At 43.6% G+C, this 22,332-nt stretch overlaps 1 protein-coding gene across 9 annotated transcripts in view; it reads left to right on the forward strand.

Annotated features, from left to right (window-relative positions):
- Positions 1-22,332, forward strand: part of SUSD4 (sushi domain containing 4) — a 132,398-nt gene that overhangs the window by 17,323 nt on the left and 92,743 nt on the right. Inside the window, exon 1 of one of the 9 annotated variants that reach the window (XM_079106694.1) lies at positions 2,965-5,454. The exons of 7 other annotated variants lie outside the window; for them this stretch is intronic. Coding sequence is in view for 1 of the 2 variants with exons in the window: in XM_079106702.1 (XP_078962828.1) it covers positions 12,241-12,367 (127 nt within the window). In the remaining variant the exon portion in view is untranslated. Of the gene's footprint in view, positions 1-2,964; positions 5,455-11,143; positions 12,368-22,332 lie in introns of those variants that run through there. One more of the 9 variants, XM_079106702.1, reaches the window with a different exon arrangement.

The following is a 22,332-nucleotide window of genomic DNA, read 5'->3' on the forward strand; positions in this document are numbered from 1 at the left end:
TGTTAAGTGGTTTCTATATAAATATTAAAGGAACAAATAGATGTAGAACAGGTGGAGTGATTTGCAAACTTGTACCAGAGCCTCTCTTATGGGCAAGGCATATGTGGGCAGGATAGGGAGTCTGAGATGAATGATAGGCAGGATCCAAAAAGCTGAAGTTTATAGAACATTATGAGTGAAAAATATTCATCTTTATTTTTTGTCCTGAAAATGTGGACAGAATGAGAAATATTCCAATAAACAGGCAAAGGCGATGCTTTTGTCTCAGTTATCTCTGTAATTCAGCATGTTCTTATGACATATTGAAGCATTATAGACTTCATAACTGTGATTATGCTGCTGTTTCCAATGTTATAAACGGATGGTTTAGTTGCATATGAAAAACGTTATTTTTTTGTCCAATAATGGATATTAGAAAGGTAACAAATGTCCCTGCTGCTTTTGATCCATGGTTTGCGTAGTCTAGGCTTTGGGATGGGGTATGAGAGCTGGAGGGCCTCAGAGGTCATATAAACACTGGTGAGAAAATGAAGTCCTGAAAGCAGGGGGAGGTGCTGCTTAGTGGCAGAGCTGGAACTGGGACCCTGAGACCCTGGTATGTGCTTTGGATGGGGCTTCTTGGTAACATCATTCGTTTTCTTTTGGACAACTGGGAATCAGAACAAGACCCACTTCCTGAGGATTATGTGGATCAAATAAGATAACAGTCTTGTTTGGCTGAGGGGCATTAGCAGTCAGCTGCCCAGGCAAGTGGGCAGGCCCAAGGCTGGCATCTTTTCTGATGTCAATAACACTGCTGACGACCATCACTGGCAGCACACTGGGTAATATAATGATACCAAGGAAGAGCTGCTGTCGGATGCACATCCAAGGCAAAGTGTGGCATCAGGTTTTGCAAAAACAAAGAGCTTTATTGCAAGAGGTTCAGCAAAAAGGTTAGGACCTGTGAACTCAGATCAGCTGACTGATTGGTAGCAGGGGGATTTGTAGGAAGCAGGAGGAGAGAGGCTGCTTTTTGACTGGATGGGAAGAAAAAGGAGGTTTCAAAGGTCTTTTACAAGGCATAGAATGCCATCAGACCTCCTCAAAGGTTGCATGTTTCTTTGTGGGGAGATTTATAATGTTCGGCACAGGGGATCTTGAACTTGTCATGTCCGAGGATCATTGACTGGTTGAGCTTATTTCTTCTCTGTGTGTCCAAACTGTCCTTCAGTGGGCTCTAGGGGATTTTCCTGAGAGATAGCTCAAGCACTTTGCTACTTAAGGTATTTATTTCTCACTGTGTCCAGGCCTTAGCTAATTTCATTAGCTCCGGGGCACAGAGCCTAAACTCCCAGGACTTTTGTGGGGTATCCTGATGCATAGGTAGGAGCCCATTTTTTCATGAATACTATAGAGTGTGAGCTGTTTTCCTGGGCTTGCTCACATGGAAACTCAGAAGCGAACCTGTTAGCTTTTACTATGCCTTACTGTGGTGACATCTTCAAACCCCAGAAGCAAGTTTAGGATGAAGCAGGTAATGATTTATGTGAGAATGTTAATTCAACACTATATCTTTAAAAAATGGAGAAATGGTATTTATCATGCTTCATACCTTGTAACTAATAACTGAGAAAATTAGAAAACTTTTCTGTAACAACTACAATTGAACCTCTATGAGTTCCACATTAATGGATTCAACTAACTGTGCATTGAAAATGTTTGGAAAAATAATTTTAAAAATTGCACCTAAACTGAATATGTATAGTTATTTTTCCTGTTATTATTCCATAAACAATACAATATAACAACTATTTACCCAGCATTTGCATTCTCTTAGGTATTCTAAGTAATCTGAGGTATACAGGATGATGTGCCTAAGTTATATGCAAATATTACACCACTTTATAAAAGGAACTTGATCATCTGCAGATTTTGGAATCTGGCAGTTAGGGGTGGTGGCAGCACAGAATTCTGGTCTAGAATCAGTCCCCCATGGAGACTGAGGAATGACTGTATATGTTAGTAAGAATATCTAGCTCAGTCTAGCCGAAGTTGAGTATTCTTATGCCTATTAAAATGCTTATGTCAGACTAGAAATTGAGGTATTACAAAATAGTGCCTTAATTATTTCATGTATACATTCAAGTTAGAATTACTGAGTATTTACTGTATGAAGGGCCATATGCCAGATTCTGCAGGGAATACAGTGGTGGTGCCTGAGACAGGACTTCTGCCATGGATATGAGGGTTGAGGTATTTTGTTAGGAAATAATTCTATCACCCATAATTGTGACATAAGATGCTGGGTGATATCCAAATATTTGGGGGTTCAGAAGTGGGAAAGATGGCTTCTGACTTGAAGAGGGAAGGATTTGTGACAGCAGTGACATTTGAGTTAGGCCTTAAAAGATATGTGGAATTTCAACGGGAGGGAATGTACAGTAGAGGATTTTAGAAGAAAGATCATGGATAAAGGTATTTCTGGGACAAGCATAAGGTACGTTCATGGCCAGGGAAGGATTTACTTTGGCCTTGCTAGGGTTTGGATAAGTGTTTCCCAAAAGCCCGTGTGTTAACACTTGGTTCCCAGCCTGTGATGCTATTGAGAGGTGTTGGAACCTCTAAAAGGTGGGTCTAGTGGGAGGAAGTTAAGTCACTGGGGACTTGCCCTTAAAGTTGATATTGAGACCCCAGCCTTTTCTCTCTTTCTTTTGCTTCCCGGCCACCATGATGTGAGCTGCTATGCTCCATGTGCTCCCTAGCGTGATACTTGCCTCATCGTGGGTCACCCAAAGCAACAGACAGCTGACTATAGACTAAAACCTCTGAAATCATGAACCAAAATAAACCTTTCCTCCTTTTAAAAAAATGATCGGGGCTGGGGAGATAGCTCAGTTGGTAGAGTGCTTGCCTTGCAAGCAGAGGGCCCTGGGTTCGATCCCCAGCACCAAAAAAAAAAAAAAAAAAAAAAAAAAAAAAAAAGATCATCTCGGGTATTTTTTCATAATAAGATAAAGTTGACTAACTGAGAGCATGTTTTGGGGGAGAGACAGGCAATATAGCTGGAAGTATCACAATGATATTAATGAATGGTAATGATGTTGGCTCATGTTTATCATTACTTTCTTCATGCCAGGCACTCTCAGGTGCTTTCTACATATTAATTCATTCAAAACATCCCTGTGAATCAGGTATTGCTTTACTCCCATTTTGTATTAGTTAGCTTTCTGTTGCTATCATGAAATACCTGAGGAAAATCAGCTGAAATAGGAAAGATTTATCCTGACTCTGTTTCAGAGGTTTCAATCCATGTCACTTGGCCATATCACTTTGGGCCTTCAGAGAGGCAGAACATCCCAGTGGGGAGCACGTGGTAGAGCAGAGCCTCTTACCTGTGTTGGGAAGCAAAAAGAGAGCAAGGAAGTACACTTCCAGAGAATACCCCCAGTGACCCACTTCCTCCAACGTGACCCCACCTCCTATGGTTTCTGCCACCTTCCGTAGTCCATTCAGTTATGAACTCCTTAATGGATTAATCCACTCATGAGATCAGAGTCCTCATGATCCAATCATTACCCCAAAGCCCTACCCTACCCATTGCTGTATTGGGGACCAAGCCTTTAATACATGAACCTTTGGGAGACATTCCAGATCCCAAATTTAACACATTTTCAGATGAGGACTGGGATAGGGAAGGGTTAAAGGATGGGTACAAGGTTCTAGAACTAGGCTGGGGCTCCACTCTGAGCTCTCTCACTCTGGCTCCCCTGGGGCATTCAAGGCTTCTTCCTCACTGTCTCCAGAGGCACCCAGAGCAGGGAACCTGGTTGTCAGAATAGGGGTGGATTTACCAGCCAGTCCTATCTGCTTTTTTCCCACAGATTTTTTTTCCCTCTCCAGTACACCTTGAACCCTAGCCCAAAACCTCACGGGAAAGGAAATTATAAGTAGGGAAAATCATTTTCTAATCCTCTGTAAAGTATTCCCTTCTTACAAACTCATTGGGAGGCCACTGTGGCAAACCCCACTAAGAGTTTCTGAAAGGAGGTATGTGTTTGAGCCATGCTTTAGGACTGCGTTCCTCAACTGGGGCTGTTTTACCCCCTGGGACATTTGGCAACGTCTGGAGACATTTTTGGCTCTAACAGGGTGAGTAGGGTGAGATTGGGAGGGACTGTGCTACTGGTGGAGGGAAGAGACCAGGGATGCTGTTAAACACTTCACAACATCCCCCTAGAAAAAGGAATCGTCCAGTTCAGAATGTCTACGGGTTGGGTGGGTCAAGAACCCTGTCTGGGGTGAACAGTCTGGTTGCTGTGGTGGGCATGGTAGATTGGAGGGGAGGTGTGGATGTGGGTAACCAGGAGGAGGTATTCCAGGGTAGAGATGCTGAGGGCCCTGAGGAGGTGCTTGCAGCAAAGAAAGCCAGGGTACACATTTCAGAGGATGACAACAAGAGGATAGTGGGGAAAACCAAAGAAGAAATTGCAGTCAGAGGTGTCTCGTGGGGATGGAATAGAAAAGTGGGATTGTTAATTGTAATGGGAATGTCAGGCAGGAAGCTTATTTTAGAAAGATGATGAGTTTGGTCTTAAGGTATTTAAATTTTGACATGAAGGTGAAATTACCTAGCAGACATTTGGGAATGAAGAGTAGAAAGGGAGAAATTGGGGTTATAAATGCAGATGAAGGAGTCATCTCATGGGAAGCAGTCATCACGATCAGTGTTCAGTGGTCTAGAGAGGAGACTGAGGACCAGGAGGAGCCCGTGTGGGACACCTTTGAGTGCTGGGGGAAAGCCAGGGCCTGGATTTGAATCCCAGCTTCATCTCTTAAAAAAAATCACAGGATCTTAGACACCTCCTTGAACCTCGCTGTGCCTCAACTTCCTTATAGAAGACCCAAGGAATGTTCAGAGGGATTGGTGGGGAGCCAGGAATGTAGTGTTACCAAAACCAAGGACAGAGGGCTTCAGGGAAGGGTGGTCGGCGTGTGGAACTCTGCAGAGGGGAAGGGTAGAGGACCAAAAATAGCCTTGTATTAGAAGCTCATTATGGACTTTGGGGATAGCATTTTCATTATTGGTTTGTGAGCACCACTTCAATGTACATTAGCCTCCCTGGCATTACACTTCAACATCCAATCACATTTTTCTTATGCTGTGTGGCAGAAGTTGTGTCTATGTGGATTTAATAAGCAATTACTCATATTAACTTCATTTTTTTCTTAAGTAAGAGAAACTATTGAAGAGAAGAGAGAAAGGGAAGAATAGATAAATTGTAAACCAAAGGGAGGAGACAATAGACAGGAAACTGTGGTTATTTCCACAGTCTGTTTTTCTTTGAACCTCCAGACTCCTAGCCTTGAACATTAGAAAGAGTGCTGAATGTTCTGAACCCAGGGAAATTGTCCAGACGGATTTGAAGAAGCAATCTGCCTGTCCTCCCTGGGTACATGGCGTCCTCCTGGATGGTAAGATGGGCCAGCTTTGTTTTAGGGATAACATGCCCATCCTCCACTGGAAAGTGTGTGTCCTGATTAAAGGAAGGCCATGGGTCTGGAGGAGATGGGACATGGTTGTGCATTTCTCTATGATTTAAGTTTGAGCCTCATTCCGGGCCCACTGAACCAACCGAATCTACACTGAATGTTGTCCTTGGCAGCCCTTCAGGCTGAGCTTCTCTCAGGGATGAACAATTCTTGAGCAATTCCTTCAGTGTGTTAAGTGCGGACTAGCTCCTCCCTTAGCTACAAATAAGCAGGCCAATTTTATTCTCAAGAAAGGAAGCTGCCAGGAAAGTGCAACTCCAGGGCAACCTTCCCTGCATTAACTGTGCCAGGCAGGTGGGGCCCTAGGACAGTCCCCACATTTACATTTTGGTTGTATGAGATTTTCCCTTGAGAAGCAGGGTCCCCTTCCCAGCTTGCTCTGGCAGCCCTGCCTTTTACCTCCCTTGCTTGCTTATCTCACACACCATGTATGCCCAGTGCATAAAATACACTTTTCTCTGTGAAGGATGATCTTTGTTGTTCAGTATAACAATCTGCGTATGTCCTTCCTCCACTTTCTTAGGTGGTCAAGCTGTCCACATATATTTATGGAGAAGATAGTTCTTGAGGCTAAGCAGAGACAGTGTTCTAGAAAATTGTAACACATTCCATTTTTTAACTGTTTGGGGAAATGTGGTTATTTTATGGACATCTAGGGTTTTCTTAAAACCTCAAACATTTATTTGTGCTCATACATTTAGTTTTTATTTTCTGAAGATGGGTAATATGGGGCTTGGAAGTAGCTAAGCAGAGATTGACATGTGCCTTGGAACTGGGCCAGGTTTCTTTTCTTTCTCTTCATGGAAATGAAGATGGAGGGGCGGAGAGGAAGAGTCAGGGAGAACGTATGGGAAGGGAAGCCACTGTGGTTCCTGTAGCGATTGCACAGGGACCTGTTAGGTTAGATAGGAAAACCATAGCTAGTTTGAATCTTTTTATCTTATTAAAAGATGATGTACATTTGTCTGTGTGTTTGTGTGTATTTGTTGATATATATTTTTTTAGAAAATGTGGATCAACAAAATTAAGAAAATAAATGTTGGGCTGGGGAGATAGCTCAGTTGGTAGAATGCTTGCCTTGCAAGCACAGGGCCCTGGGTTCAATCCCCAGCACCACAAAAATGTCATCCTAACCCTTTTAAAAATATGATGTATGTCTATCATATCTATATTTCTCCTCCAGTGGTACATATATCTATATTACTTTGTACTATGCATTTGTCACTTAACTATATATTATAATCTTTTGTAATATTTTAAGAATTCATTTTTTATAACATCATTTGAACTCACTACCTAGATGACCTTCCATTTTATACATATCCTACAATTTAACCATTGCAGATGCTACAGCCAGCAAAATCAAGGCAGTTTGTCCAGTAGGGGAGACAAACAGTCTACTCATCTCAAAAGTAAATGTGCACTCTGGAGGAAAACTACTTGGTGTTGGAAGTGCTTTTAAAGGAGGGATGGGAACTGTCACTTGGTCTGGACTGAGGCAATGCTCAAGGGATACCCCTTGCTGGGGAAGTTGGTTTTGAGCAGAGAGCTGAAGGGGCTTAAACTAGGGAAGATCAAGGGAGAAGGTGTTCCTGGTGGAGGGAGCAGACTGTGCAAAGGTCCTATGTCAGGAGAGAGTACAGAATGGTCAAGAACCTGAAAGAAGTCTCTGTGACTGGAGGCTTCATGTGTTTTGGCCATGTTTTGTCCTTGCTTTGATTTGTTGACTTGTATTCTTTGTCAGTTTTTCTAGAGCTGTTTTTGATTTGCTGTCATTCACTTGTAAAAACTCTTTCCAAATATGCCCCCCTTCTCATATATTGCAGCTTTTCTTGCAGTTTTCAATTGCATTTGTGATAATTCTATCAATCTTTTTCTCTATGGTTTCTACCATTTGGTGGTGTACTCCAAAAGTGTGTTGCCAACCTAAGGTTATTAAGTATCCAACTATATTTTATGCATTTAATTTTGTCATATATAAACATTTAGTCAATCTGGAAGTTCATTGGTGTGTATGTGGAAAAGGGAGAATATTTATTGTTATCCAGCTGTGCTAACTGTATTTATTGAATAGTCCATCATTTTCCCAATATTTTGAAATACCACCCTCATAATATACTAACACTCTAGATATTTGGATCTCTTTCTGGACCTTCCATTATATTATATTGATTTGACGTCTTTTCTTGCACCAGTACCATATGATTTTGCTATTGTACCCTTTAAAATCTGATAGAGCAAATCCCCACTCATGATTCTTCTTTTCAAAAATGTTCTCAGTTTTTCCCATGAAATTATTGTTCTGAATAAATTTTAGAATCATTTGGTTAATTTTGTAGATTAATTTGGGGACAAGTGACATCTATTCAATACTAGTATTATCAGAAAAAAAGCAAACCTCTTTGTTATTTTAAATCTCCTTTTGGGTTATTGGGTAGAAAGCACACTTTTAAAGACAACATCAATCCTGAGGACATTGCAATTTCATCTTGAAAAATATCATTGACCCAGAGAGTATGACTGAAATAAAAACTAGGAAAATAGGACACAGAGGCCCTCCGTGGCTCCTCCAATCCGTGTGCTCCAGGCCCCCATCTGTCCTCTGGCCATGGCCTCACCCTGGCTTTGGTCCACCAGGGCAGACCTCAGGTCTGACTCTGAGCTGGGGAAGGCAAGGGTGTGGATTTCTCCAGTCATCTGCACTGGGCTCCCTCCTCGGTGCTTTGCATATCACCTCATTTACTCCTGACATCACCAGCCTAGGAGTGCTCACTAGCTTTCTTTCACATGGACTCTGAGACTCTGGGAAGTTTGGCCAGGACAGGGGCAGTGATGGGGGTGCAGGAGTCGAGGTGGTGTCTGTTGGTAGATGGTTGAAATAGTTTACACCCAGGCCTCTCTGATACAAAGCCCAGCCTCTCTCCCTCCTTCTTCCAGGCTGAGAATTGCCCTCTCAAAATGCATCATGACCTGGGGAGGGGAGACATTGGGAGTGCCCCCTGTGGGTGAGCTGCATGTGTAGTTGTTGAGCCTGGGATATGGGAGGGCAGCCTCAATTGATTTTCATTTGCATTTTTAAATATAAGATCTGAACTCTCAAGCACTCGGGTGCCTCTGTCTGCGGATTCAGGAACCACTGGCACTTTGGCTTTTGATGTTCAGCGTGGGGAACCTGATGGGAGTCAGCCCCTTCTGCTTCCCACACAACTGGAAGGGACATTGGGAAGGGCCTAGAGGGGTGAGTAGGTGATGGGACCCTCTCCAGACTCTGCTGGTGGCAGCTGCCCTGTCTCTTGTGTAGTCTGGGTTGGTGAGATGCAGCCGCAGCTTTGCTATTTTTAAGCTGTCCGCTATGCTCTGGTGGAGGCTGCCCAAGTCTGATGCTGAATCATGATCCAGCTTGCTAATTGTAGCAGCGCTTGTGGCCTGCCAAGTACCCCGACAGGCATCTGGTTCTGCATTTTGGGTTCCTGTGATATTGTGGGGTTCTGACAGAGTGACAGACATTCCCTGAGACGGGTGCCGGGCAGGCCCAGTACTGTCACCGTGCTTGTTACCTTTGGACTTGATGAAACATTTACAACAACAGCAACAACAACAATAAAAACACTTCCCTAACAAACATCAGATTATTACAGTTTCTGCTTCTAGATGAGGAGGCCAGCTTTAGGACTTGTATATCAAACATGTATATTTTAGCAATCAAAGATGCTTTTATTCCCTGTCTTAGAACAGGTAGCATCTGTATGCCAACCACATTAAAGAGTATGTGTAACACACGGGTTGATGTATGAGGTCAAGAATGTCTTTTTCTAGAAGTCAGTTTTGCCTGGGTGCTTATCGTATTTCAGAAACAATGGGGATTTAAGAAATGTTCCTTCCAGAGCTTGGCTGCCTTTGACATTCTCTCTCACTGGGGACCTGTTGGCTGTGTTCTCTCTCCCCAACTTCCTTACTAAGTGGATCACAGGACTGAGATGTGGAGAACTCACCTGGCCCTGCCCTCAACTTTTTCCTGGAACCTGCTAGACCCAGCTGCCAGCAGTCAAAGCAGGCTGAATATTACGACCTGTTGACAGAAGCCACCTTCAGATTGGTGGGGACTTAAAGGACTGGGTGTTGACAGCCCCCTCATTATTACTCTTGGTGGTGGCATATGACTCTAGAAGGATTCCCTACTCCTGAACACTTTTCCTGCCCCTTCTTTAATACAAAGCTAGTTTTTCGTTATGACTGCGGTGCAGAGTGCTCACTGCTCTGGATCTGCACCCCAAGCAGACACCTCACCGGGTCAAGGCATTCCTGAGACGCCCGCCTGTTCCCTCTGCCCCTCAGGAGGACTGACAAACCAGAGCCCCGATTTTCATCTGTTCTGGGACACACAGCATGAGAGCTGAGCTTTCTTCAGGAAAGAAGTCACAAACAAGCACTTGTGACTTCCTGTTGTTCTCAGGCAAACCAGGTGTCTTACTTCCTGGTGGTGTCAATCTTTTCAAGGGTACTGGGTCTAGAGCACAAGCCTAAATGCCTTCCAGGGTCTAAATCCTCTTCAGGGAAGACGATTGAGCAAATGATTGCAGGGGCTTCATGACCTAAAATTCTACCTGTGGGGTAAGGAAGACTGTTTGGAGGAGGTAGGAAGTTGGGTGTTACTGCTGTCAGAGGAGGGCTGTCAGAATAAGCCCTGCTCCCGTCAGTTCAGCAGATTAGTGTCTGCCTCCCTCAAGACTGTTGGAAGCGGCCCTGGGCTGTGTGAGGACACACATGGGCAGACTTAAAGACTGACACATTCCAGAACTGTGTCACCAGGCTTCTGCATCCTGTGGGGACTTGGGTGTACAAATTCGTAAAACTCATTCAGTTAGTGGTGTGCATTCCGAATGCCTCAGCATTCACAGGGGGGCTTGGCAGTTATTCATTTAAAAAGCCATCATGAGATTCTGATGCGTAGCTGGCTAGGTTTGATAACTATGGTCATGACTGCCCCACTTCTACCCCAGATCTGGGAGGGATCTGGCCCTGGAGATACCACAGAGCTTCATATATAATATGAAGCTTCCACCTTCCCTTCCACCTTACCACCATTCCTCCTGGTTCCTTCTCAGCAAACATCCAACCTTCTTTCCTTCCTTGGTCCTGGTCCTGCCATACAGTTTTCCTCCCTCCACACACTCCTGGAGGTAATGGTCCATATTTAGTCTTTCCTCATCTCCGACTCACTGCTCAACCCACAGCAATATGGTTCCACCCCCACGACTCCACTGAAATTATCCTGGTAAATGTCACCTCCAAAGGCACATGAATGCCAAATCCATGTACATGGTGGGTCTTGTCACTTCTCATCTTCCTCAGGCTCTTTGTAGCACTTGACTTTTTCTTGAAACTTTCTTCTCCTGAGACTGCTAGGATATTATTCTTTTCTGCTTTTTACTTCCAAGACTTCTTCACTTTAAAAAAAAAATGTTCAGTTGTAGGTGGACAACATACCTTTATTTATTTTTATATGGTGCTGAGGATCAAACCCAGTGCCTCACAGTGCTAGGCAAGCTCTCTGCCACTGAGCCATGACTTTAGCCTTCTCCTTCACTTTTACCTCACACACTCTTCCTAGTGTTCTTGATCCTCTTCATGTTTCAAGCCACACAGTCTACCCATGTGCCCTCATCTCCCCTAGATTAGAATGATTCCCTATAACTGGATATATTTTGTTATGGTTTGGATAATGAGGTGACCCTCAAATCTCCTGTGTTAAGGCAGGAATGTTTAGAGGTGAAATCATTGGATTGTGAGAGCTGTCACCTACTCAGTCCATCCTGGTTTAAATGGACTAACTGGGTGGTAACTGTAGGCAAGTAGGGCATGACTGGAGTAGGTGGATTACTGGGAATGTGCCCTGGACAAATTCATCTTCCCTGTGGTCCCTTCCCCTTTTTCTTCCTCTCTCTGCTTTCCAGCCTCCAGGAGCTGAGTAGTTTCCCTCCACTGTACCCTTCCACCATGATGGTCTGTCTCATCTTGGGCCCAGAGCAATGGAGTTGGCTCACTAAACCTCTTTAGACCATGAGCCAAAAGAAACTTTTCCTCCTCCAAGTTTTTCTTGACAGGTATTTTGGTCACAGTGACAAAAAGCTGACTAACACATATTTCACCTGTTTTGCTTTTTTTCTTGGCCCTGATGAGGATATGCAGGTGTCCCTCCTGATATCTCTACTGAGTTGTGTCCTGCATTCCTCAACTGATCTAAACTGAATTATATTCTTCCCTCCAATTCCTTCTCCCTCCATATTCCTCATCTCAGTGATGGCATTATCAGCTGCCTTGTCCTCCAAATCAGAGGCCTGGGAATCATCCTGTATCTCCATACCAGTCTATGCTGGCAGTTTTTCACCATAAATGCTTTGGAATTACCTCCCCGCTACCTCTATAGCCCTCATCCAGATTCTCATCCAGCCACTCCTTGAAAAAGCTTTCTAGTGGGTTCTTGACCTCCAGTAGAACCCATCTGACCCATCCTCCCTGCAGCAAATAGAGTTGATATACTTTGAGTGTGGCCCCTAAAGTTCATGTGTTGGAAAATCAGTCCTCAGTGCATCCATGTTGGGCCGTCAGGCCTAACAAAAGTTTATTAGGACATGAGGCTCTGTCCTCATGAATCTATTAATGTCATTATCATGGAAGTGGGTTAATTATTGAGACAGTGGACTTGTTATGAAAGTGAGTTTGGCTCCCTTTTGCTTTCTGGTGCCCTCTTGCCCTTCTGCTTTCTGCCATGGAATGATACAGCAAGAATACCCTCACCAGAAACTACCCCTTGGACTTCCCAGCCTCCAGAACTGTAAGAAATACTTCTCTGTTCTTTGTAAAATTCCCAGCCTGTGTATTCTATTAGAACAACCCAAATGGACTAAGACAGCTGTTTTAAAACATACTTGATTGCATTGCTTAACCATTCAAATTCCCGTAGCTGCAGGTGGGAGCTTGAATTCCAAAGGACAGCACACAAAGTTCTGTGGTGTGCACCTTGTCTCTCTCCTGACTCAGTTTTTGCTGCTTCTCTGTTTGTTTCTCTTTTTCAGCTGTTTGTGCAGCCTGATGGATCTGATTTCAAAGCAGAGGACCTGGATATTCCTCTGGGTCCCAGGGCTCTCAGCCTCAGCCCTCAGAATCCTTTAATCATTTTCAGTCTACTAACCTGTTTTAAAAGAGACTGACTGCATTTATGAGGCAATAGTTAATTCATTCCTTCATTTTTGGGGAAAGATATATGTATACGTAAATTTCACTGAGTTCTACGTGAACCGAGACTTTTCATCACACTGTATTTCCAATTCAGTTGAAGAAATATAAATTTTTATATTGGCCTGCGTGGATCTGTCCTGGATAAATCTACTATTTCTATTCACCTTTTTAAAGAAATGAAAAATATTCAAGTGTTCTCTAGGAGTCTGGAGACCTGGCGTGGGACAGATCGAGTTCTGCCTGAGAAAGAGGCTCTGGTGGCCTCCAGTCAGGCAGCCTCTGAAGGGCTCCTGATGTCTTAAGGACTTTGGTATGCTTTGGCCTCATTTTCTCATTCAGAGCTGCCCTTGTTTATGCCTCTGTGCTAAAAACTATAGCCCTTCCTTTTGGAGACAAAAGCTACCACTCAATAAACTGCCTTTTTAGCAGGTACTATGCAGCTGACGCTAGCGAGGAAGAGGAGAGTGTGACCTGAAGATTTTGTACGCAGCTCACAGACAAAGCCCGTGACTGTTCACGGGACTGCAGTGTCCTAATTGCTGTCTCCTGAGCACATGGCTTACTCCAGTGGTATTAAAGTTGCAGGAGAGTTTCTGCTATTAACACCCAGTTGCAGCAAGAGCATCCCCTACCTCCCCACCCTCCATTACAGTAGTTCATTGCTTGGATGTTTTATCTCTCTCCCTCACACCTCAAGTTAAATTTAGACATTTGAGGTTTCAGTTGCTCAACACAGTCTGTGGGTGGGCTCTGGGAAGTGTCAGTCATTCATTCGTGGATCCCACTAATATTTGAGCACTAAGCAATTTATGATGACTATGAGGGATACAGCCCCTGTCCTCATCCAGTGCACAGTATGATAAAGTACGTTAATAACAATAAAATGTGAAGAGTCCATTTAAGAAAGTGAGCTTGCTGCCATCTGGAGATAGGTTGACAGGGAACAGGACTGGAGAAAGGAGACCCTTCGAAGGCCACTGGTGTGTCCTTTCTAGCAATCTCAGCTGCCAAAGTTCACCAGGCTGCAAGATCTGCAGGCAGGGTTTCTGGCTATGCAACTTGGAGCATAATAATCACACTTCACCAAATATTCTTTGAATCCTTTTATCGTGCCAGATATGGTGATAGGAATTGGAGAGTTAGAATTAGCATTAGATTTGAAAGCAGAAGAACCAGGTTCCAAATGTGCTTGGCACATTACCTGTGTGAATTTAAAAAAAAAAAAAATGGTAAGAATAAAGCTCTGTGTTACAGTCACTGAGATGCTACCACAGGATGAAGCGTATTCACACACAGGTCCATGGGTCCACTTACCAAATTCTTCTATGCTAAATAAGACACAGGCAAGAATTCAAGAAGGCACAGGAACTGTGGCTTCTGGGCAGACATTAACTATGGGAAAGAGCAGTTCCCTGCTATGTTCTCCCAGTCCTGTCTCCTTAGAGGCAGCCACTTTCAAAACTCAGACTGACCACAAGTCTACCTGGGGCTCCTAGATTGTCTGTTTATACTGGTATTTCTTGATTTATAAAATCTGGATGCTAAAAATATTAGACATTATCTATAGACTTCAAAATACCGATAATAATGGCAGTTCCCTTCCCTATTTCCTATTTGTCCTTCTGTCAATTGTCTCCAATTTTTCTTTAAACCAACAGTTGTTGTCTATATTATGACTTTGTAAGTCCTATTCACTGTTAAGGCAAAAAAAAAACACACTAAGATAACATAACATTTCCTTTTTTTTTTTAATGGTTTTTTATTTTCCCAAGAATTAACAATCGCTTTATTGTTGTTTTGTTTTACAGTATTTTCTGTGTCTCTCTAATTCTTTCCTCTATCTCCAAAAGAATTTGAAATCTTTTTTGCTGTCATTTTCCATGTGGACAGATGCAACCAATAATCCATCACTGTCTTTTATTCCCCTGTAGCCATCCTTCCTGGTGCCCTCTGATCACCATTCCAGTGGGGATTGGCTTTTCTCTAGGTCTTCTACCCAGTTATCTTGATATTTGACAGTTCTGCTGTGTTGACTTCCCTGTATTCTGAATCCAAGTCCCCCATTTTTTGGATTATGCTTGATATTTATGGGGCATATTTTTTAGCAGCTTCCTGAGTAAAGGGGATGTGAGGGAAATATTTGGGAATTTGACAGTTCCAATATATTTTCCCCTGCTACTTTTCACACTTAGCTGATAGCATGGTGAAGCATAGAATTTTAAGTTAAAAATCACTTCCCTCGGAATTTTGAAGGTATCACCACTCCATGGTCACTTTCTAGTATGGTTGATAAGAAGTCTGATGTCGCCCAGTCTTCTATCAATGACCTGGCCTCTCCCTTCTCCGTCCTTCCACACTCAGGCTCTTCACTTTATTTCTGGTTCTCTGAGATTTTCCAATAGTGTACGTGGTCATGGAAGTTGGATCATTTATTGTGGCCTTGTCAGTTTGGAGGCTCGTGACTAATCTCTGGGATTTTCTTATATTTTTTTTCTTTGATTATTTCCTCCTCTTCATTTGTTCTCTTCTTTCTGGATTTCCTATAAGTTGGATGCTGGAGCTCCTTGGCTGATCCTTAAATGATCTTATCTTCTTTTCTAATTTTTAAAAAATTCTGTCTTTTTGGTTTTCTTTTTACAGAGATGTCTACAACTTTCCTTCCAAAGTTTTTTGTTGAATTTTTTTCAACCACCATCTTTTAATTACTAATAACTCTTTCTGTTTCTTTTGAAAAGAGCATGTATGGATGCATTATATTCTCTTACATCACTGAGACTATTATTGTGATATTTTCTTCCTGCATTAGTTCATATTTCTTCATGCTTGTCTTTCGAATTGGGGGCTTCCTTGACCATTTGTAGTCAAGACTGAAACAAGAAGAGAAGCTCTGTTTTGTGGGTGATTCTTGTCAATTCCTATCACTGAAGATCGATTGGGCTAAAATCTAGCCATTTCACTGGGGTGGGTGGAATGAGGAATGGTCTCTGATTTTCCACATCTGGAGGTCTTTTCTCTTGAGTCTGTTCATTTTCTCCAAATCCGGGACTCCAAATTTGGGGCTTCCAAAGAGTCAACCTCTCCTCTCTTAGTACAGTAGGGGAAAGGGAGGTCACCAGGAGGCCCCATCCAGGAGAGAGGAGCAGGGGTCTAATTGTTCCTGAACACATTTCAGTCAGTCTGTATTTTCAGCCCCATACCTCCCCACACACCTCTGGCGCTTTGATACTCCTACTTTCCTGGGCTTCTGTGACTTTCTGGTGCCCATTACTTATTCCTTCTTGCTCACTCCTTTATCCACTTCCCATTTTCTAGTAAAAGCAGAAATTGGTTTTGCATTGTTGCTTCTCCTGTCTTCTGTGCTGTTGGGAGATTACGCTGTGTTTTAATGCTTTCTTCTTATGTCAGTGGAGTTTTGGGAAGGAGAAAAAGTAATTGAGTGTTCAGTCTGCCATGTTCGACTGGAAGCCCTGATTTCATTTCATATTGTTTTGGAATAATTTTTTTAATTGCCTACAGCATAGTAGAACCAAACACTAAGTGGTTCACATGTACATTCTGGTAGAATCCTCCTGCTTGCCCACTGAGGAAGTGCTGATAGTCTCAGTTTACAGGGAAGGAAACAGGTGGAGGAGGGTTAGTGACTCAGAGCAGAGAACAGTGGGGTCCAGGCAGAAGTTCCAAAAGTTCACACCTTAACCCCTGCCCCAAGGTACTGCTTCTCCAGAGGGAGGGTGTGCCTGTGTGCATGTGTGAACCAGGGTGTACTCACCATAACAACTGAGGTAAGAATTGATGCCTGGGAGGGACGGTATTCTTTTATGGAGAGAGGAAGGAAGAGTGTACACAGCTATGAAAGGAGAGGCCGAAGGAAAATGAGTTGGCCAAGATCCTTTGAGTAACCCTGCCCCAGGACAGACGCTAACCCCTGCCCTTCCCAGGACAGCAATGTAGGCAGGGTGTCTTGGGTGGTCTGTTGGGCCATGTCCACTTGGGTGCCAAGAGCAAATAGCCATGGATGAGCATTGGGGTAGGAACATGGCAGAAAATAGCCATTGTAAGGCACCCTTAGGATGCCCCCCCACATACACCTTTGCTGGAGGGAGATACAAAGGACAGGGGTAAAAGAGGGAGGGATCAAGCTTCAGACTGAAGCCTTGGGAGGAGGTTTTAACCCCTGCTTCTAGTTCCCTACTATACAGACTTTGTTGATCAGCTTTTTAGGACTCTGACCAAAATACCTGATAAGAACAACTTAGAGGAGGAAAAGTTTATTTTGAGCTCATGGTTTCAGAGGTTCAGTCCATGAACCAATTTCATTGCTCTGGGTCTGGGGTGATATGGAACATCATTACAACCATGGCTAAAGGGCACAGCGGAGGAAAACTGCTCATCTCGTCATGGCAGAGTAGCAGAGAGAGAGCGAGCAGGAGGAACTGCAGGAAAGATGCACCCTTCCAGGGCACACCCCCCAGTGACCGCCTCCTCTGGCCATGCCCCACCTGCCTACACTTACCACCCTGTTAGTCCGTTCAAACTAGGATGGACTGGTTAGGTTACTGTCCTGATAATCCAATCATTTCAGCTCTAAATATTCCTGCACTAACAGGAGCTTTTGGGGGACACCTCATATCTAGATCATAACACTCATCATGAGAGAGAGGTTTGTTCATGGAGGTTCTATCTTCTGTGACTACATTTGATCACCAGGGATTGCAGAAGTACTCACTGAAGGTTAGGCCATGTTTTAGTGCTTGGGATATTTATTTTAAAGTCTCAAATCCAAATTACAGCATAAAAAATAACTAACAACCTCAAGTTTAAATGGATAGATCCTAAGAAACCTTGTATATCTCTATGCAATGGACTAGGAAGGTTAGTATGAGGTAATGCTCAGGCCTGGAAGTTGTTATCGATACCAGCAACAGTAAATATCCAATTTTTGCAAGAGAGTGTACTGAAGTAATTTAATCCCTCTGATGCTTATTGGAATTCAGGTACCATGTCTCAATATAGATATGTCATTTATACATATAATATCTTCTGTAGATATACGGGTATATGGGCACGTATAAAACAAGTTGCTTTGAGGTAGCCCAGCCATGCTTCCTAATAGCACGCTCCAAATATTTTATGAACCACATCATATGTATTTTATGGCCACATAGAGTGTTCCTGACACACTACCCTGACTGCTGTTTCACTTAGCATTTGGCTTTTGCCCAAGAAGACTAGAATTCAGAAGCTGGAGAGTGGGAGGGCTTGTAACGAGTGCCACGCAGGTGGCTCTTTGCCCTGTTACTCAGTCTTCTCTGCACGTGTTCAGGGACACCCTCTAGAACAGTCGTTTTGGGATTCCATGAAGCAGAAGGCAGGCGGAAGGTCAGGAGATGAGGAGAGGGGAAGCTGGAATGTCACCGTGGTCCTTTACAAGTAATGAAGGACTTGTTTGCTGCTTCATCTGTTGGAGCTATCTCGTTGTCACCCCTGCTTTTGTTTTCAGTACAACCCTGGCATTTTGATGTTGCTGTTGGGTTTGTGGGGTGCATTCTTGGAGAATGTGGATGAGATCATGTGCCTGCTTTAGCATCTCTTGGTCGTCACTGGCAGGCAGGGGTGCAAACTCCTGGGGGTCCTCAGCCAAAACCCTGCCTGTGGGAGCAGATGGCCTGGTCAGATGAAGTCTTTCCAGCCAGGTTACAAGAGGCACACAAGGTCCTGTGAGTTGAGGCCTCGCTCGGTGTGTGAGTTTGTCAAGAGAGTTGCAGTTTAAAGTGGTAGGCCCTGAGAATCTCATTTTTCCACCCTGTGAAGATAGTATCAAAGGCCTTGGAAATCAGCTGTGGGCTTTTAAGTAGGCCATGTGGCATGATGGTAATTGCCAGGCCATGCTTGCATTTGTTCTTCAGAGGCCCTTTTGTCATGCTCAGCCCCAACCACAAGGGGACACGGGTTCAGCTGTTTTTGCTGGAAATGACAGAGCTTTGTTGGCACACAAGGTTTCACAGCTGGCTTGGAATGGAAAGATTAAAGAAAAAAGGAAAAGCTTGCATTTGGGACCTTAGTAGCTCAGGGTGATGGTTACATGCTAAGGAGCCAGTCTCTCTGTGATGTGGGAACGGGAAAGAACTTATGAACTCAAACGCCACCACATCGAGACTAAGTCACTATCATTATTGCTCTTTGGAGGATTGACATTCATCACTGAAAGGAGCAGTTAGAATCACTAATGCCTTCAGGGAAAATAGTCTGGATCTGATGTCCAAGTGTAAGCAAACGAGTTAGCAGGTGACCTGGGGGTGGATTCATTAAAAGGCTTGGACAGGCCTGTGTGGAGAAATGCCCTTGATGGCAGCCAGTCATTGACACAGCAGCTGCATCTCTGGCAGTTAGGACAATGGGAAGTGGGAAAGGGGAGGACGTGACAAACGTGGTGTGTGGGTACCAGGCATTTTATTAGAACAAAGATCTCCACTCGCCGTTTGGCATCACTCCTCCTTCCTTTCCTTTCCCCAGGCCATCCTTCCATCTTTTGCTTCTAATGGCTACGTACTTCTGTGACATAGATGCTATACCTTGCAACGTGGAGCTGTCCCACCAGAGGACTCTCTGTTTTTACATGAAACTCGCCAACTATGGTGAAAAGTACCATGAGACTAAACGCTGCAATCAATTGTGTCTACAATCTGTTTGCTTGAATTTGTCTTCACTGTACTTGAACTCTGTGGCTCCTGTTGCCTGGGGCGCTAACTGTACATTAGCTGCATGAGGCTGGAGACACGCAGTTTTGTTTCTATTAATGCCAGGAGAAAGAGAAAGTTAAAAGCAGTAACTAAGACAAATGGTGTTGTTATTGGCAGATATTCCTTTTGCTGTCGACTAACCTGTTTTATTTTTGTTAGTGTGGACTTTATTTTCTCGTTTGTTGTTTTTTGAGTCTCCTTGGTTAAGACTTAACATTCGATGAAAATAGGTAATGAGGGTCCTAGGAAAGAATAAAGATATTTCAGCAGTACTTGGAAAGCATATTAAGCAGGTGAGAGAATGAAGGCCTGGGGAATTTTCCAAACAGAAAACTTTTATTTCTTAAATATGAAGGGAGAACAGTGATATGTGGATTGTGGTTTAGTCAGAAATCTAACCCTTCAAGTTTTGGACCTTTTATAGCTTTCCCTTGCTACAGAATGCCAGTGTGCTTTTAATTTAGTGGTGGCAGTGGAGAAATTGCAAAACCTCCCCAGCTGAGGACGTGCTTAGGAATCGAATGAGCGTGATAATGAGGATGAATGTGAGTTGCTTTTCCAAAAAAAATAAGAGTAAGTTGTAGTAGCATGCATGAAGGAAGAAAAGTGTCCCTCCTTTCCTCCCTCCTGTGTCATCCATCCATCTGTCCTGCCTGCCATCCATCTATCCATCCATCCATCCATCCGTCCATTCACTATGTCAACTTTCATGGAGTGCCACCATGTGAAAGTCCCAGGGGTAAGGACTTTAGGGATGCAACACTAAACCAGGAACCAGGAGTATATGTCTCCCTGGAGCTGAGGGTAACAGGTGAGCACAGAACATAATGACTATGAAATAGAGAAAGCAAAAAGGGAATATTTAAATGAAGTACCAGGGAACATTGAAGAAGGGCAAGTTGTGACTTTGGGACAAAGGACATTGAACTTGGATTTAGAGTGTGAATACATGGGGAAAGACAGGACAAGTTTAAGCAAAGATGCTTCCTTTTGTTCTTGGAATGAGATTATAAATTTTGCTGGGCGTGGTGGGGGATACCTGTAATCCCAGCAGTTTGGGAGGCTGAGACAGGATTTCATGTTCAAGACCAGCCTCAGCAACTTGGCGAGTCCCTATGCAACTTAGTGAGACCCTGTCTCAAAATAAAAAACAAAAAGGGCTGGGGACCTAGCTCAGTGGTGAAGCACCCCTAAGTTAAATCTCCAGTACCCCCTCCTCCAAAATGAGTTTATAAATCAGAACAGACAATCCACAGTTATATCCTTATTCATTTTTGATCCAGAATAGGATACCTTGGGTCATGAAAGTCACTGATAATCCCACAGTGTTATCAGCATGTGAATTTAACCTTCTCCTTGAGTGTAAATGCGAAACTGAACTTAACAACTCCATTTTCTCACTTTCTTTATATTCACTGATAGGATGTTGAATTAAGTGGAAATTTTCCCCACAGTACCATGAGCTGGAAAAGAAGGGAATAGGCTTGTGGAGGTGGGTGCACTTAGTACAAGGACAGAACTGTCAACTTGAGACCATGAATGTCAGTGGTCAGAACGGAACACAGAGCCTGATTTTTGCCTTCTTGGCATTGTGCTGTCCAGTGACATATGGGCCTTGTGAATGTAGGATGGTGCTAGTGGTCATCAAACTCCCAACCAAAATAAAAGTTTGTAGAGTAGTGGTAGGTGAGATATCTCTACAACCAGGAATTGGACCAGGGATCCTAATCTGACCCTGGGTGGTAGAATCCCTGATGGAGCCAGCTGGTCTAGGAGCCTCTGAGCTGTGTCTGTCAACGTGTGGGCCTGGCAGTAGTGGCTAAACCAGGTAGCACCCAGTGTACCCCGCAGACACTGCTGGGGTCAGCACTGGGGGAAATAATGAGGGACTCATGAGAAAGCTGAAGGACACAGTAGCAGTAGCATTCATTGTTTTCCATCACCTTGAATGGTGTGGGCAGTCAGGTGGGAAAAATAAACACAGAGGAACATTTTGACAGGGAGGAATCCCTGATAAGTGTCAGAGGAACTGGGAAGTTTTCAAGAAGAAAATAGATGGATTCTCTATTCAGAGCCATTCAGACAACCCTGCCTGAGTATTGAAATGACCAGAATAGGAAGGGAGCAGGTGGGTCTGAGTCCTGACCCACCTACTGTGAGATCGTAAGGAAGATACTTAACATCTCACAGCCTCTTCTTCCTTATCCCTAAAATAGAGGATGTACAGACTCAAGAGGAAGAACTAAGTGAGACACTGTACCTGAGAGTTGTTCACAAAACATGTACAGTCAATCTAAGGTGTGTTATTAATGGTTGTGCTTGGACATTTTGACATTATGATTATCATGTCCAGGAACAGAGGTGAAAAATGCCAAGTTTTTTAAACAACATTTTTTTTTTTTTGAGAACACTAATTACTAATGGCAGATGGCATTACACCTGTCGTGTTGTCTCCCTCCAATCCTGAGCACAGAGGAAAGATTGCTTTTGTGCATGAAGGGGTTGGAGGTGGCCACTGAGAACTCTTCTCTCCTGTACTCTTCCCTGTGGACCAGTGCCAAACATGAAATTACCCCTCAAGAAGATATATTTTCTGCAGGCTGATGCTTTCAAATGATCGAGTGTGACCAAGAAGACCTTGTATGTAAATGTACAGCTTATTGAAACTTTGAGGTGGTGACAATTCCCTCTGATAGGCCTATGCGAATGGTACTCATCCCCAGGGTACAGGAGAGAAGTTCTGCTCCTCATGCCCAGATCTGGGATGGAACCTCATCCACCTTTTTCCAAATGCATGAAATCTCCCTGTGGGCTGGCAGTG

This window comes from Sciurus vulgaris, assembly GCF_902686455.1.
Source record: "Sciurus vulgaris genome assembly, chromosome: 12".
NCBI classification, from domain to species: Eukaryota; Metazoa; Chordata; class Mammalia; order Rodentia; family Sciuridae; genus Sciurus; species Sciurus vulgaris.